This window comes from Nymphalis io, chromosome 14, assembly GCF_905147045.1.
Source record: "Nymphalis io chromosome 14, ilAglIoxx1.1, whole genome shotgun sequence".
Lineage (NCBI taxonomy): Eukaryota > Metazoa > Arthropoda > Insecta > Lepidoptera > Nymphalidae > Nymphalis > Nymphalis io.
The window spans coordinates 1,675,998-1,688,543 of record NC_065901.1 but is presented as its reverse complement, the minus strand read 5'-3'; the positions used below and the strand labels follow the sequence as shown (position 1 = coordinate 1,688,543).

The following is a 12,546-nucleotide window of genomic DNA, read 5'->3' as shown; positions in this document are numbered from 1 at the left end:
CTTGGTGAGACCATTAAAAAGTTATAGATTTCGGTCCATCGGATTATAAGAGTGAAGGAATAGGGAGTGCGCCAGTTTGTGCACAGATTTATGTACTATAATAAGTCCTACAAAGTTGGATAAAAATCTTGAGAATGGCCTCATCAATTAATTAATTAACGAAATCATCTAAATATATATATATGTATATATATACATATACATAAACATATATTGTATATATATGTTTTATAATTGGTGGAAAAAGGAAGAATTAAACTTCTTATCCGTTCTTCTCTGCTCCTATATACTGTATATAATCCATATCGGAAGTGACTTATATTTTATTTAATTGTAAATGGACGATTCGAAAGTGCTTATAAGAATTTGCTTAAATAAAGTGTTTTAAGCAGATTCTTTGATTTGATTTTAAATACATATGCGGATAAAGCTGAGTAACGATTTTCTTATGGTTTGCTTTACAAATATTCATTTGCGGCTTAAATTTTATTATTACTGATATCCGAAACCGAAACAGCCTGTGAATGTCCCACTGCTGGGCTAAAGGCCTCCTCTCCTCATTTTGAGGTGAAGGTTTGGAGCTTATTCCACCACGCTGCTCCAATGCGGGTTGGTGGTATGGTATTATTACTGATATAAAATAGCCTATTTTACTTCTAGATAAAGTAGTGTCGTGGAACAAACTCACTTTCTCCTAGCTATGGGATATTTAAAGGCTGTTGCTACTCTTTTACTCATCTTGTATTCTATTATAATGTTTATCATAAATATCTATCATACATTTGTATAAGAGATTTGTAGATTCCTAAAATATTCATTAAATATCTGCAACTTAGTTTCTTTATATTTAATCGATAAATCGATACAATTTTATTAGTCTACAAAAATAATTAGTTTCTTACTTTAAATTCGATTGACTTACATATCGAATAATATGTATGCATTATATTGCAATATCGTATTACACTTTTTAAAAATAAACTTTTATATATAAAATTTCATATATAAAGTTGACCATTTCAGGAGTTCCTTCACCTGAATCAATCCTGGGTGTAGAATTTCATATTTACCATTAAAATTCAACTATACAGAGGATAAGAGATAAGAGGAAGTAGTTCTAGTTCGGCTTACAAGATTTGACCTAAAGGAACTAAAAAACTTTGCTAGTTAAATAAGACCTTGTAAATATAGTATCGTGATTAAGCATCAGTATAGAGATGGCAAAATTTATATGAGGGAGTGAGTGACCGACACGCTTATCTTAAATAAAAAAACATCTCCGTAACACACATTATACAGCAGGTTAGAGCCTGCAAAGACGATTTTATCGCTATAACAATCTCTTCAAGATCTAGCCATCCTTGGTGACAGAAAGTTAATAGAAAGAAAGAAATAGACTAGTGCTATTTATTTCCTTAAAATTCAACATTTTAATTAATAATCTTAGGATTATATTGGTATGATTAATATTAATAATGATTTTTTTTAGGGGTTGAAATAAATTTTAATTTATTGAACGATCACCAATTACAATTCCCATTTAAAACTATTTCATCTTGCTTTAAAAGAAGTAACGGAATTTGCATCCAATTAAGGCAGTGCGTTGAAGCGAACTTCAATTATCCGCTTTTGTTTCCACACTACATTTTTTTGATTGTTCGATTATTTCACTTATTTTATATTTTATTTATTTATTTATCTCTTATGATATTTAAAATCAGAAAACGAGCGTAATTTTTCGTTTATACTTGATCTACTTTTAGAACATGAAACTCACCTCGAAAGAAGTTCGTTAAATTCTAAAAAGTGGATTGCGATATTGGCTATAATAAGTATAACATTTAAAGGATATAAACATCTACCTAGTGTAGCATCGTAAGTCAATTTCAACAATTTACATATAGTGAGATAATAAGTTCTTACAGAATAGCACTGCAGCTCAGGACAATTTAAATTTAAATTGTTTTTTTTATTAAAGTCTTTTAATTTGTTTAGTTTATAAATTTACAAGTCACCAGTTTATTCCATAAGTGTACAAGAGATAAGAGATGTATAATCCTGATGTGACAAGAGAACGACACATAAGATTAAATTTCAGTAAAACAGAAGTAAAATCGTTCTGCTTTCGTATTTAAAAACAACGTTGGTTCGAATAATTATATATCATATAAAATACATATTTATAATTAGAAGATGGAAAAGAGAGGATGAAGCCAGAATAAACACAATATTTTTTTTTGTTGAACATTTATTAATTTTTTTATTAATAATAATAATAATATTCTGGGACATTTTTCACACACGTCCATCTGATCCCAAATTAAGCTTGTACAAAGCTTGTACTATGGAAACCAGACAACTGATATACGACATATACTATTTTTCTTTTGTATATACATACTTATATAGATAATTACACCCAGACTCAGGACAAACAGACAATGTTCATGCACACAAATATCTGTCCTGGGTGGGAATCGAACCCACAACCTTCGGCGTGAAAGGCAAGCATCCACCAACCACGCCAAGCGGCTCGTCAATTTTTTTAACATAAATTAATTAAATTATTCTTAAATATGATTATATATATTTTATATATTTCACCAACAGATGGTAGAACTACTATTTTAAATCGCACTATCGTCTTACTCTTAATAATACAAGGTGTAATTGTGTTTTTGTTACAATGGATTATAAATTCCAAAGAATATATAAAAGTTGTTTAAGTTGTAATATATTACTAATAGTGCTCTTCAGGGAATAATTCTTATTATATAATAAAGTTTTTGTGACGTGATTACTTTATGTACTTAACATTTAAAAAAATAATTGGTTTTCAAACTTTGTAAGTCGGGACCATTATAGAATCTCTCTCAGACTACCGCTGTTTTTTAATGCCGGATTAAAGCTTTATCCGTAAAGGTTTAAGAGTGTTATTATTCGTTTTATATTTTTTCATTTCATTTTTAATAACATCGAAGAGCACTTACCGTTTCAATACTAAAGTTTAGACGATGTCTTTTTATTTTTCTAGATGTTGTATCAAATTAACAAAAGTTGTAATGATGAAATGTATTTTTTTTATTAAGTTGTAGGCGGACAGGCAAATGGAAAATTTTTTATGTCCCTTGTGACTGTAGTTCATAGATGTAGTTTATAGACACATTGGCTCACTTTTTATTTTGTACCCGACTACGGCGAAAACAAATATAATTTTGTAAAACAACCAAAAATAATTATTGGAGTCTATAAAATGATCGCTGATAATACCGTGTCAGGAGGTACAAGGCACCCTTATATTTGATTAATTTCAATAACTATGACCATTCAAATAATCGAACGAAGCTTAACACGAAATAATGCAACGATACAAACGAAAAAGATTTGATATGAATTGTCACTTACAGACGAAAATATTAAACGCATTCGTATTTTGAATTTCTAGGAACTTTCTGGCTCAGAACAGGATTGCAACCAAAAATGTGCAGTTTAGTACATACATGGATATAGAAATGCTTTACACAGCACACATAGATTTATAATATTTATATTTGTTTTACTGTGCCGAACATAACTTTGGTTTTAAATATTATAATCTGTTCGCCTGATTCAAAAAATGTTTATTAAATTTAGACGAAAATAGTTATTTACTATCACTAAGTTAAAAAGGAGTAGTAGAGTATAGTATAACTTTCAAATCAATAATATGTCGAACAATTAATATGTCACAAGAATATATGACCAGGCTTATTTGTTTGCTGAAAAAATTGCTCAAACGCGTTTTACACATAATGTTTGCTTGATGTCGAAAACATATAAAGCCATATTTATTTTATTGGTTTCGAAAGAATGATATGAACTTAAAACTAAAAACTAAAAAAAGAAACATAATAGTGTTCCGCTAAATTAAAATTGAAGATGTCCTCTGATTATAATATTAACAGTTAAAAGACTTTTATATAATATGAATTAAGAATCGAAGCTATATCAAAACAAATTTCAATGCATACATAAAATATATAGAAAATCTTTTAAGCCAACATTACAAAAATACCACAACTTTTATCAACATATTAATCAATTGTTTTTGTCTTTTCCAAGAAAGACATTCATTCGTAGAACGAATCGAAAAAAAAACTGTAATCCTCTCGTAACAATCCAAAGCGTCCACTTAGATCCGAGTGTAAATATTTAATAACCGTCCCTTGTTATAATCTTATTCTTTTTATCATCTCTAACATCGATTGTTAGGAAAACTTTTTATCTGTTTGTGTTTAATCTAGTTAAGTGTGTATGTACCATTGTTTAAAAAATATACACAGTGTTGTTCAATGTTTTATACGCTCTTATGGATAATTAATTTCTTATTTTCTTTCAAGTCATGGAATATTTTGTATGTATATATAGATTTATAAAATTAGTTGAGTGCTTTGGTCGTAAATACTTAATGAAATGATGGACTTCATTTATGGTCAATATAAAACTGAATATCTGATATGTCTGAATCCAGTTGACAGTTTTTGACATCAATCAATTACAACTACCAACCTACAAAAAATTATGCATCACTGTTAATGTTAATGAACTATTAAATGAATTTATACCACTATGACTAATATAAGCTATAACACAGGGATTTTATACTAAACAAGTTTGTGCGTATACCTAACTTTTACTGTTTGACGGCATGCTTAACATTATAACATATTTCTCGACGGAAAATTCTAGTAATTGTTATTGGCCTGGTTCGAAATTTGAATCTTGAGTCCGAGATTTTTAAGTAAACCGCTGTTACAAAAGGCAAAATTCCATTTAAGTTATACATTTTACCTTAATTATAAAATATACACAATATTCCTAACAATATATATATATATATATATATATATATATATATATATATATATATAATATTAGTAATACATTTATAATGGGCATCCATTTAAAAAACAATATTTTTATTCGAATTGAATCATCAGACCTCATTCATTTTTCTGTAAATATTAAATAAAGTATAATATTTATCAGATACGTATACAAACTTAAATTCTAAGTACAGTGACCATTCGCAATTGTCCCTTGATTGCAATTCGCAATTTAGACAATTTCGCGAAACTTGCAACGTTTGTTCATTCTGTATATGTTGCCAAAAATGTTCTGTTCCTTGCCAAAACGGCTGTTTACTACACACAGCTTGAATTAAAACATCTAAACGAATAAAAAATTGCTCAGCTTAGAGGTGACTTTAACGAGATCATAACAAATGTCTTACACGAATATCAAGACGTCAATTGCTATCGATATTTGATAAAGGAATTTTGCGAAATTTTTAGAGTCTATCACCAGTCTTCAATTTTGTCTAATTTCTTACGATATGCTTATCCTCTCATCGATTCGTTAAAAGTCAGTTCATTTAGTATAACAAGACAAATAGTCGAAGAATGGTATGTGGTTTTATAATTACTTACTCTATACAATTAACTTTCCACGGACAAAGCCAGTTTGTTCTAAATTATCAGCTACCAGCCCCGACATAAAATTAAAATTTGACTTCAAGATAACATTTAGATTTCGTAAATATTGAGATCCGAATTACGTGATAAAATTGTATACCTAATACAATTAGTATAAAGACAGTGATTAATGTACCTATATTGAACAATGCTTATTACCGTTGCAAACCGTTTCTTTTTTCCTATGTGCTGTAAAGCCGCGATGGCCCAGTGGTTAGGACACGTAGATCTTAATCGATAATCATGGGTTCAAACCTGAATTTTCATGTGCTTAATTTGTGTTTATAATTCATCTCGTGCTTGGCGGTGAAGGAAAACATCGTGAAGAAACCTGCATGTGTCTTATTACACTAAAATTCTGCCACATATGTATTCCACCAACCCGCATTAGAGCTGCGAGGTGGAATAAACTCCAAATATTCTACTCAAAAAAAAGGAGAGGAGCTTAGCCCAGTGGTAGGACATTCACATACTGTTTCTTGTAATATATTGCATTGTTTTTAAAACTCATTTTACTAATTGCAAAACGATTACCGTAATTTATTGTTACGGGAAACCTTTATAGTTAATATGTTATTTATATGATAGAATTTTTGATACGATACGATAGAAGCATAAAAGTTTTTCATCATACACATCCATAAATATTATTTGCTATGGATCTAAATTTCTCTAATACTAAGATCTTGTGTATCGGTTATATTCGTAAAAGCGTTTGTTAGAAAAGCACCCACACTGACAATTATCTCTTTGACAACATTACACAATAAATTCTATCTAAAAATATATCTCTCTTTATCCGTCCAAAAAAAGGTAAGCCTTCCATATCAATCAGATTAAAAGTTTTTATATGATAAAGTTTAGCGCTTTATATTACTAGTATGATATTTATATAGAGTTATTTAATCCGGGTAAATACTGGTGGTAGGGCTTTGTGCAAGCTCGTCTAGGTAGGTACCACCCACTCATCAAATATTCTACCGCAAAACAGCAATACTTGATATTGTTGTGTTCCGGTTTGAAGGGTGAGTGAGCTAGTGTAATTACAGGCACAAGGGACATAAAATCTTAGTTCCCAAGGTTGGTGGCGCATTGGCTATGTAAGCGATGGTTGACATTTCTTACAATGCCATTGTCTAAGGGCGTTTGGTGACCACTTACCATCTGGTGGCTATATGCTCGTCCCCCTTCCTATTCTATAAAAAAAAATGAGAGCGATCTCTGGACATAATAAGCAACGATAATATATAGCCATCATTATTCATCATCACGGAGCGAAGCGACATAAAGAAAAACTCTGAAAATGATATGGACGCAAAGGTCTTTGGATACAACTATTAATTAAAATAATACATCATCATCTTTTACTCTTATTCAGAAGATTTGGAGACACCGTCCGTTAATTTAAGTATTTTTTTATTCTTGTACATCTCTTTCTCTAGTCATATCCTCGTTTACTCCTTTTGCCATGTAGTTATTTAGTTTTTTTCGTTTTCTGCCTTATACGCATTTCGACACAATATCTTCTTGCCATAATTATGGCATTAGTTCCTGGACGCTATATATCCATTTAATAATGTATTTACTATAATATATAGTAAACCATGAGAAGTCTGAACACCTCCACCGATTTTGACAAATTAAGTTCATCTAACTTAATCTCGTCACCACTAATATACATAGATGGTTTAATTACTAGAAATTTGTGATTTATTATTTCACTCCCAGTGGAAACATACATGATTTGTTTCTTTCCAATATCTGTTAATTGAATAAATAATAATAATAGCAATTGCTACTTGATTGCAATTCACCATTAAGAGAATTTCGCGAAGCTAGCAACGGTTTTTCATTCCGTATGTATGCGCTTTGCCAAAAATGTTCTGTACCGTGCCAAAACGACTTCTGTTTACTACAGCTTGAATTAAAATGTCTAAACCAAGATAAATCGCTAGGTTATTATGTCCGTTTTAACGTGGTAATTATACGCAATAAAATGCCCTGCTATGGCCATCTGGTTTTTTCGGAAATAATTAATACAATTAGGGCTTCCAGATGTGGATTATATTTTTTTCTTTTTCTCTCTAACGGTAATTATGATTTTTTTATCCTCTCAGACCAAACTTCTATTTTTAAATTACTTTATTTTTGTTACAGATCGGGAACTTGAAACATTTCTTCTTATTCTCGCATCCACATCTAAGTAAGAGATCAGTTAATGCAAGCAAAGATTATGAAGTACGACTAAAGAATGATCCTCAGGTAAGTTCAAAATTTAACTACAATAATAAGAAATTTAATGACAATGTATATATGTATGTATTCGACGATGTACTAATTCTAAGCCGATTTATTGAAAAATGTTTCTTTTTTATAAAATATGAAGGCGAACGAGCATATGGGTCACCTGATGGTAAGTGGTCACCAACACCCATAGACATTAGCATTTTGTAAGAAATGTTTACCATCGCTTACATTTCCAATGCGCCACTAACCTTGGGAACTAAGATGTTATGTCCCCTGTGCCTGTAATTACACTGGCTCACTCACCCTTCAAACCGGAACACTACAATTCTAAGTACTGTTGTTTTGCAGTAGAATATCTAATGAGTGGGTAGGTACCACCTAGTAAAAAGTGAATGATTCCAATAGGACTCTATTATTACAATTTCATAAGTAAAAATATGATGCCCCTAGTAGTTTAATATGACGGACGGTCATACTTACTATACATGAGATATTAGTTTTTGCATTAACAAAAAAATTTTTTTTACAAATTATACAAATGGCCGACGGGTCGTTGGTGTGGTTGGTAGATACTTGCCTTTCACGCCGAAAACTTAGTGGGTTCGAGTGTGGGTGTAATTATCTAAATAATATATATATATATATATATATACTGTAAATAAGTATTCATTAGTTATTTCTGACACGTACGTACTTACACGTTACGTCTTATCCACTGAACATAACCTAACTTATTTCATAATTAACGTTTTAAACAAATTATAAAATTGATCACGTGATATTGAAATGAAAAAAAAAGCCAAGATGGCCCTGTGGTAAGAACGCGTGAATCTTAACCGATGATCGTGGGTTCAAACCCGGGCAAGCACCACTGAATTTTCATGTGCTTAATTTGTGATTATAATTCATCTCGTGCTTTACGGTGAAGGAAAACATCGTGAGGAAACCTGCATGTGTCTAATTTAACTGAAATTCTGCCACATGTGAATTCTACAAACCCGCATTGGAGCAGCCTGGTGGAATAATCTCTATACCTTCTCCTCAAAAAGAGGAGAGGAGGCCTTTAGCCCAGTAGTGGGACATTCACAGGCTGTTACGGTTACGGTTACGGATATTGAAATGTGCCTAGAGATAAAACTACCATCTATTTTAATTTATTTTAAATATTTAAATATATTGAAAATATAGTTTTCGTTTTGTTTGGAAACTATTGCCATAAAATCTTATTTGCAACTGACATTTACGTTTATTAATGATAATTCAAAATCCGAATTTAATCTGTAACAATTTTAATTATTTTATACGTACTTTCATGTTTGTTCAAAAAACTTTACATGCAAAATAAAAAATCCGAAATTATATTTTAATATTTTTTCAATATTCACTTGTAATTTATATTTTAAATACAAAATAAAAGTATTTTCAGACAGACAAAATATCATCCATTTATTAATGTGTCTTTAGAGATTTGTAGCTATAAAGTTTTATTAAGTTTTTAGTCTCGAACATTGTGGTATAAGAAATTATTGTCATAAAAATATGAAGAGCAATTGTTGACGTAAAATATTCTATATTAACGTAAAACATTTTTTTAGTTACTCGAAATAAAATTTAATTAGATAGATACGCTATTCAATTTCTATTCATTGTTGTACGTTTATTATTTTTTATATACCTTTATATATATACCTATACATATTTATACATTTACTATTATAATAAATGAGACTTTTTTTAATGCCCAACTATAAAAATTACTAAACCAATAAACATAACATTTTATATGATGAAACCAATGAACATGATGGAGAAGAGCTGTACTCCGCAGTTTCTTTAAACTTAGATATTTATAAACTGAAAACTCGTTTAGGTATCGATTGTTTACAGATACAAATTACAGTACAATTGCAGATAACTCTATAGCAACCTCAACAAACTTGCCCAAAACCCTATATCTTAAATATTTGTATACTTGAAAGAAATACAATTTTCGATATACTTGAGACTGTTTCGGGACAAAACTACTCTAAATATTTGTCAGGGATAAAAGGTAATAATCGTTGCGAATAACATTTATTTTCAGGGGAGACCCTGATAATAATATTTTTGTATAGATTACCGACTATTTTATATTTAAATTTCACCATTTCACCGATTACACATGATGATGAGTTGGGCCTTATTTTTACATGAAGAAGGTTTTTATACTATTCACTTTGTCACCGCTAGAAAGCACTGAAGCACATTGACTTTTATATCGTTCAAGCGATTGCCATGACATTTGATATATATACACAAACATGACAGGACGTGTGCCAGATTTAGCTAACATATTGTATAATACCAATTAATTTTATACATAAAATATTATTTTGAAAATTATTTCGTTATTCTAAATGGAATTGATAATCACGTAACTTACAAGAGGTGTCTCAGAAATTATGATTATGGTTTACATATTGCATATGACAAAAATAACATTTTTAAATGAAATATAAAAAGCATATCATATTAATTTATTAAGTCACTGTGTCATAATCTCATTCCCGTCTAACTGAGTTTCTGACAAGACAGTCATTACAAAATTTCACAGGAGATAATATAGGGCATAACTATTTGCACTTCAACCTTCTATTCTGAAAGAACCGGAGAAAATTCGAGCGTAAAAGTTTTCTACAAAGTATTTTATTGTATTTTAAAAAGATTTTTTTTGTGAAATGTATCCTGAAAACTGATAATCTCAAACGTAAAACTAACAATATTGCCAAATCGTTTTTTATTATTCCACCGAAAAGCTACGTACTCGTTCGTATAAAAATATTGTATTTTATTCTGATACAAAAAAAAATATTCGGATCAATGAATACTCGGCATAAAAATACAATATACTAGTAAAAGGTATAGCTAATATTATGCATACATATCTCTATTTATAAATTAAGCAAAGAGGAGACGTGACGGGGAATTATTTATAATTATTGGTACAAATACGTTTATTTATGTATTAATTAGGAAAAATCATGCATAACAACCCTTTAACATTATATAGCCCTTCAAATGATTCTATATGACCCCTCTTTGATATATTTAAAGGTTTATTCTATCATGTTGATAAAGCATGCTTTTTTATCTCGCTGAAAGCGGAACACAACAATATCAAGTATTGCTGTTTTGCGGTAGAATATCTGATGAGTGGGTGGTACCTACCCAGACGAGCTTGCACAAAGCCTTACCACCAGTAATTACATTAAGGGGCTAAACATTCTTAGTCGTGGTTTTACTCATGGTAGTGACTGCAACATAGAATTTGAATCAGATTTATATTTGTGTGATAAAGAAAATATATTTCTTTTTATATAATGTGTAACTGAGGTCAGGTATATATAGAATATACGTCACCAGTAAAAGCAATACGACAGCGTGTTACATTTTTAATAAAAGTTATCTTGTTTAAAATTAAAGTTATGTTAACTTTAATTTTAAACGCATGGAGATATTAACGTGACTATATATATAACTCACTAAACTCATTTACACATCTTTCATACTAATACAATAATACTATAAAACAATTATGTTTGATAAAAAATAATATTATTGGACCAATCCAAAGTAGTTTATCTAAGTTCCATTCAGTAAAGTTCCAATAACAGCCTGTGAATATATCACTACTGGCCTAAGGCCTACACTTCTTTTTTTTTTGAAGAGAAGGCTTGGAGTTTATTTCATCACGCTGCTCATATGCGGATTCGTGGAATACACATGTGGCAGAATTTCAGTGAAATTAGACACGTGCAGGTTTCCTAATTTTTTCTTTCACAGTCAAGCACAAGATGAATTATAAACACAAATTAAGCACATGAAAATTCAGTGGTGCTTGCCTGGGTTTGAACCCACGATCATCGGTCAAGGTACACGCATTCTAACCACTGGGCTATCACGGCTTTTTTTCAAGTTCAAATTTCAAATAATTTTTTAATCATATTATAAAAGATCTACTAGTAGGAGTTAAAATTGCTCTTCTCAAGTATTGCGGTAATGGTGGTTTGTCAAAGTCATGTAAGCTAATTTTATACAGTTGTTGTTACATGATAGGATTATTCGATGTTAACCAAGCGCTACAAGTCCTTACTCTGCAGCATGTAGCCCCTAGTGATTACTAGTTGGTATCTTGATGTACGCTTATGGTTCGACAATCGTTTTAGTGTGTGACTAAAACGATTGTCGAACCGTCAAACATGTGTCATTCATATTTTTGAGCTCTAGTTTTCCTCTATGTTCGAAGTATACATGAAAGATTGCAAGGAAAAAAAAGAAAAGTGTTTGCTTAAAAAATAGTTGAACAAACGTTATGTGATCTGCTAGGATTTTGGCAGTATTTCTGCAATTGTTATCAATATGGTAATGTATCAATATCAGTTAGGCGCTTTGGTTTACTCACACGGAGCAATCGAATGATAAAATGACCGAAAATCCGCTTAAACTAATAGAGTAAAACTATGAATTTTGATAAAACTATCGTTACGTCAAAGTATTGGATATATGATAGACGAATGCATTTAGAAAATATAAATAACCGTAACAGCCTGTGAATGTCCCACTGCTGGGCTACAGGCCTCCTCTCCCTTTTTTGAGGAGAAGGTTTGGAGCTTATTCCACTACGCTGCTCCAGTGCGGGTTGGTGGAATACACATGTGGCAGAATTTCAGTGAAATTAGACACATGCAGGTTTCCTTACGATGTTTTCCTTCACCGTAAAGCATGAGATGAATTATAATCAGAAATT

The 12,546-nt window shown here is 30.6% G+C and overlaps 1 protein-coding gene across 1 annotated transcript in view; it reads left to right on the top strand.

Annotated features, from left to right (window-relative positions):
• Window positions 1–12,546, top strand: part of LOC126773328 (furin-like protease 2) — a 70,641-nt gene that overhangs the window by 39,204 nt on the left and 18,891 nt on the right. Inside the window, exon 2 of the mRNA XM_050494173.1 lies at window positions 7,671–7,775. Coding sequence (XP_050350130.1) covers window positions 7,671–7,775 — 105 coding nt within the window. The remainder of the gene's footprint in view (window positions 1–7,670; window positions 7,776–12,546) is intronic.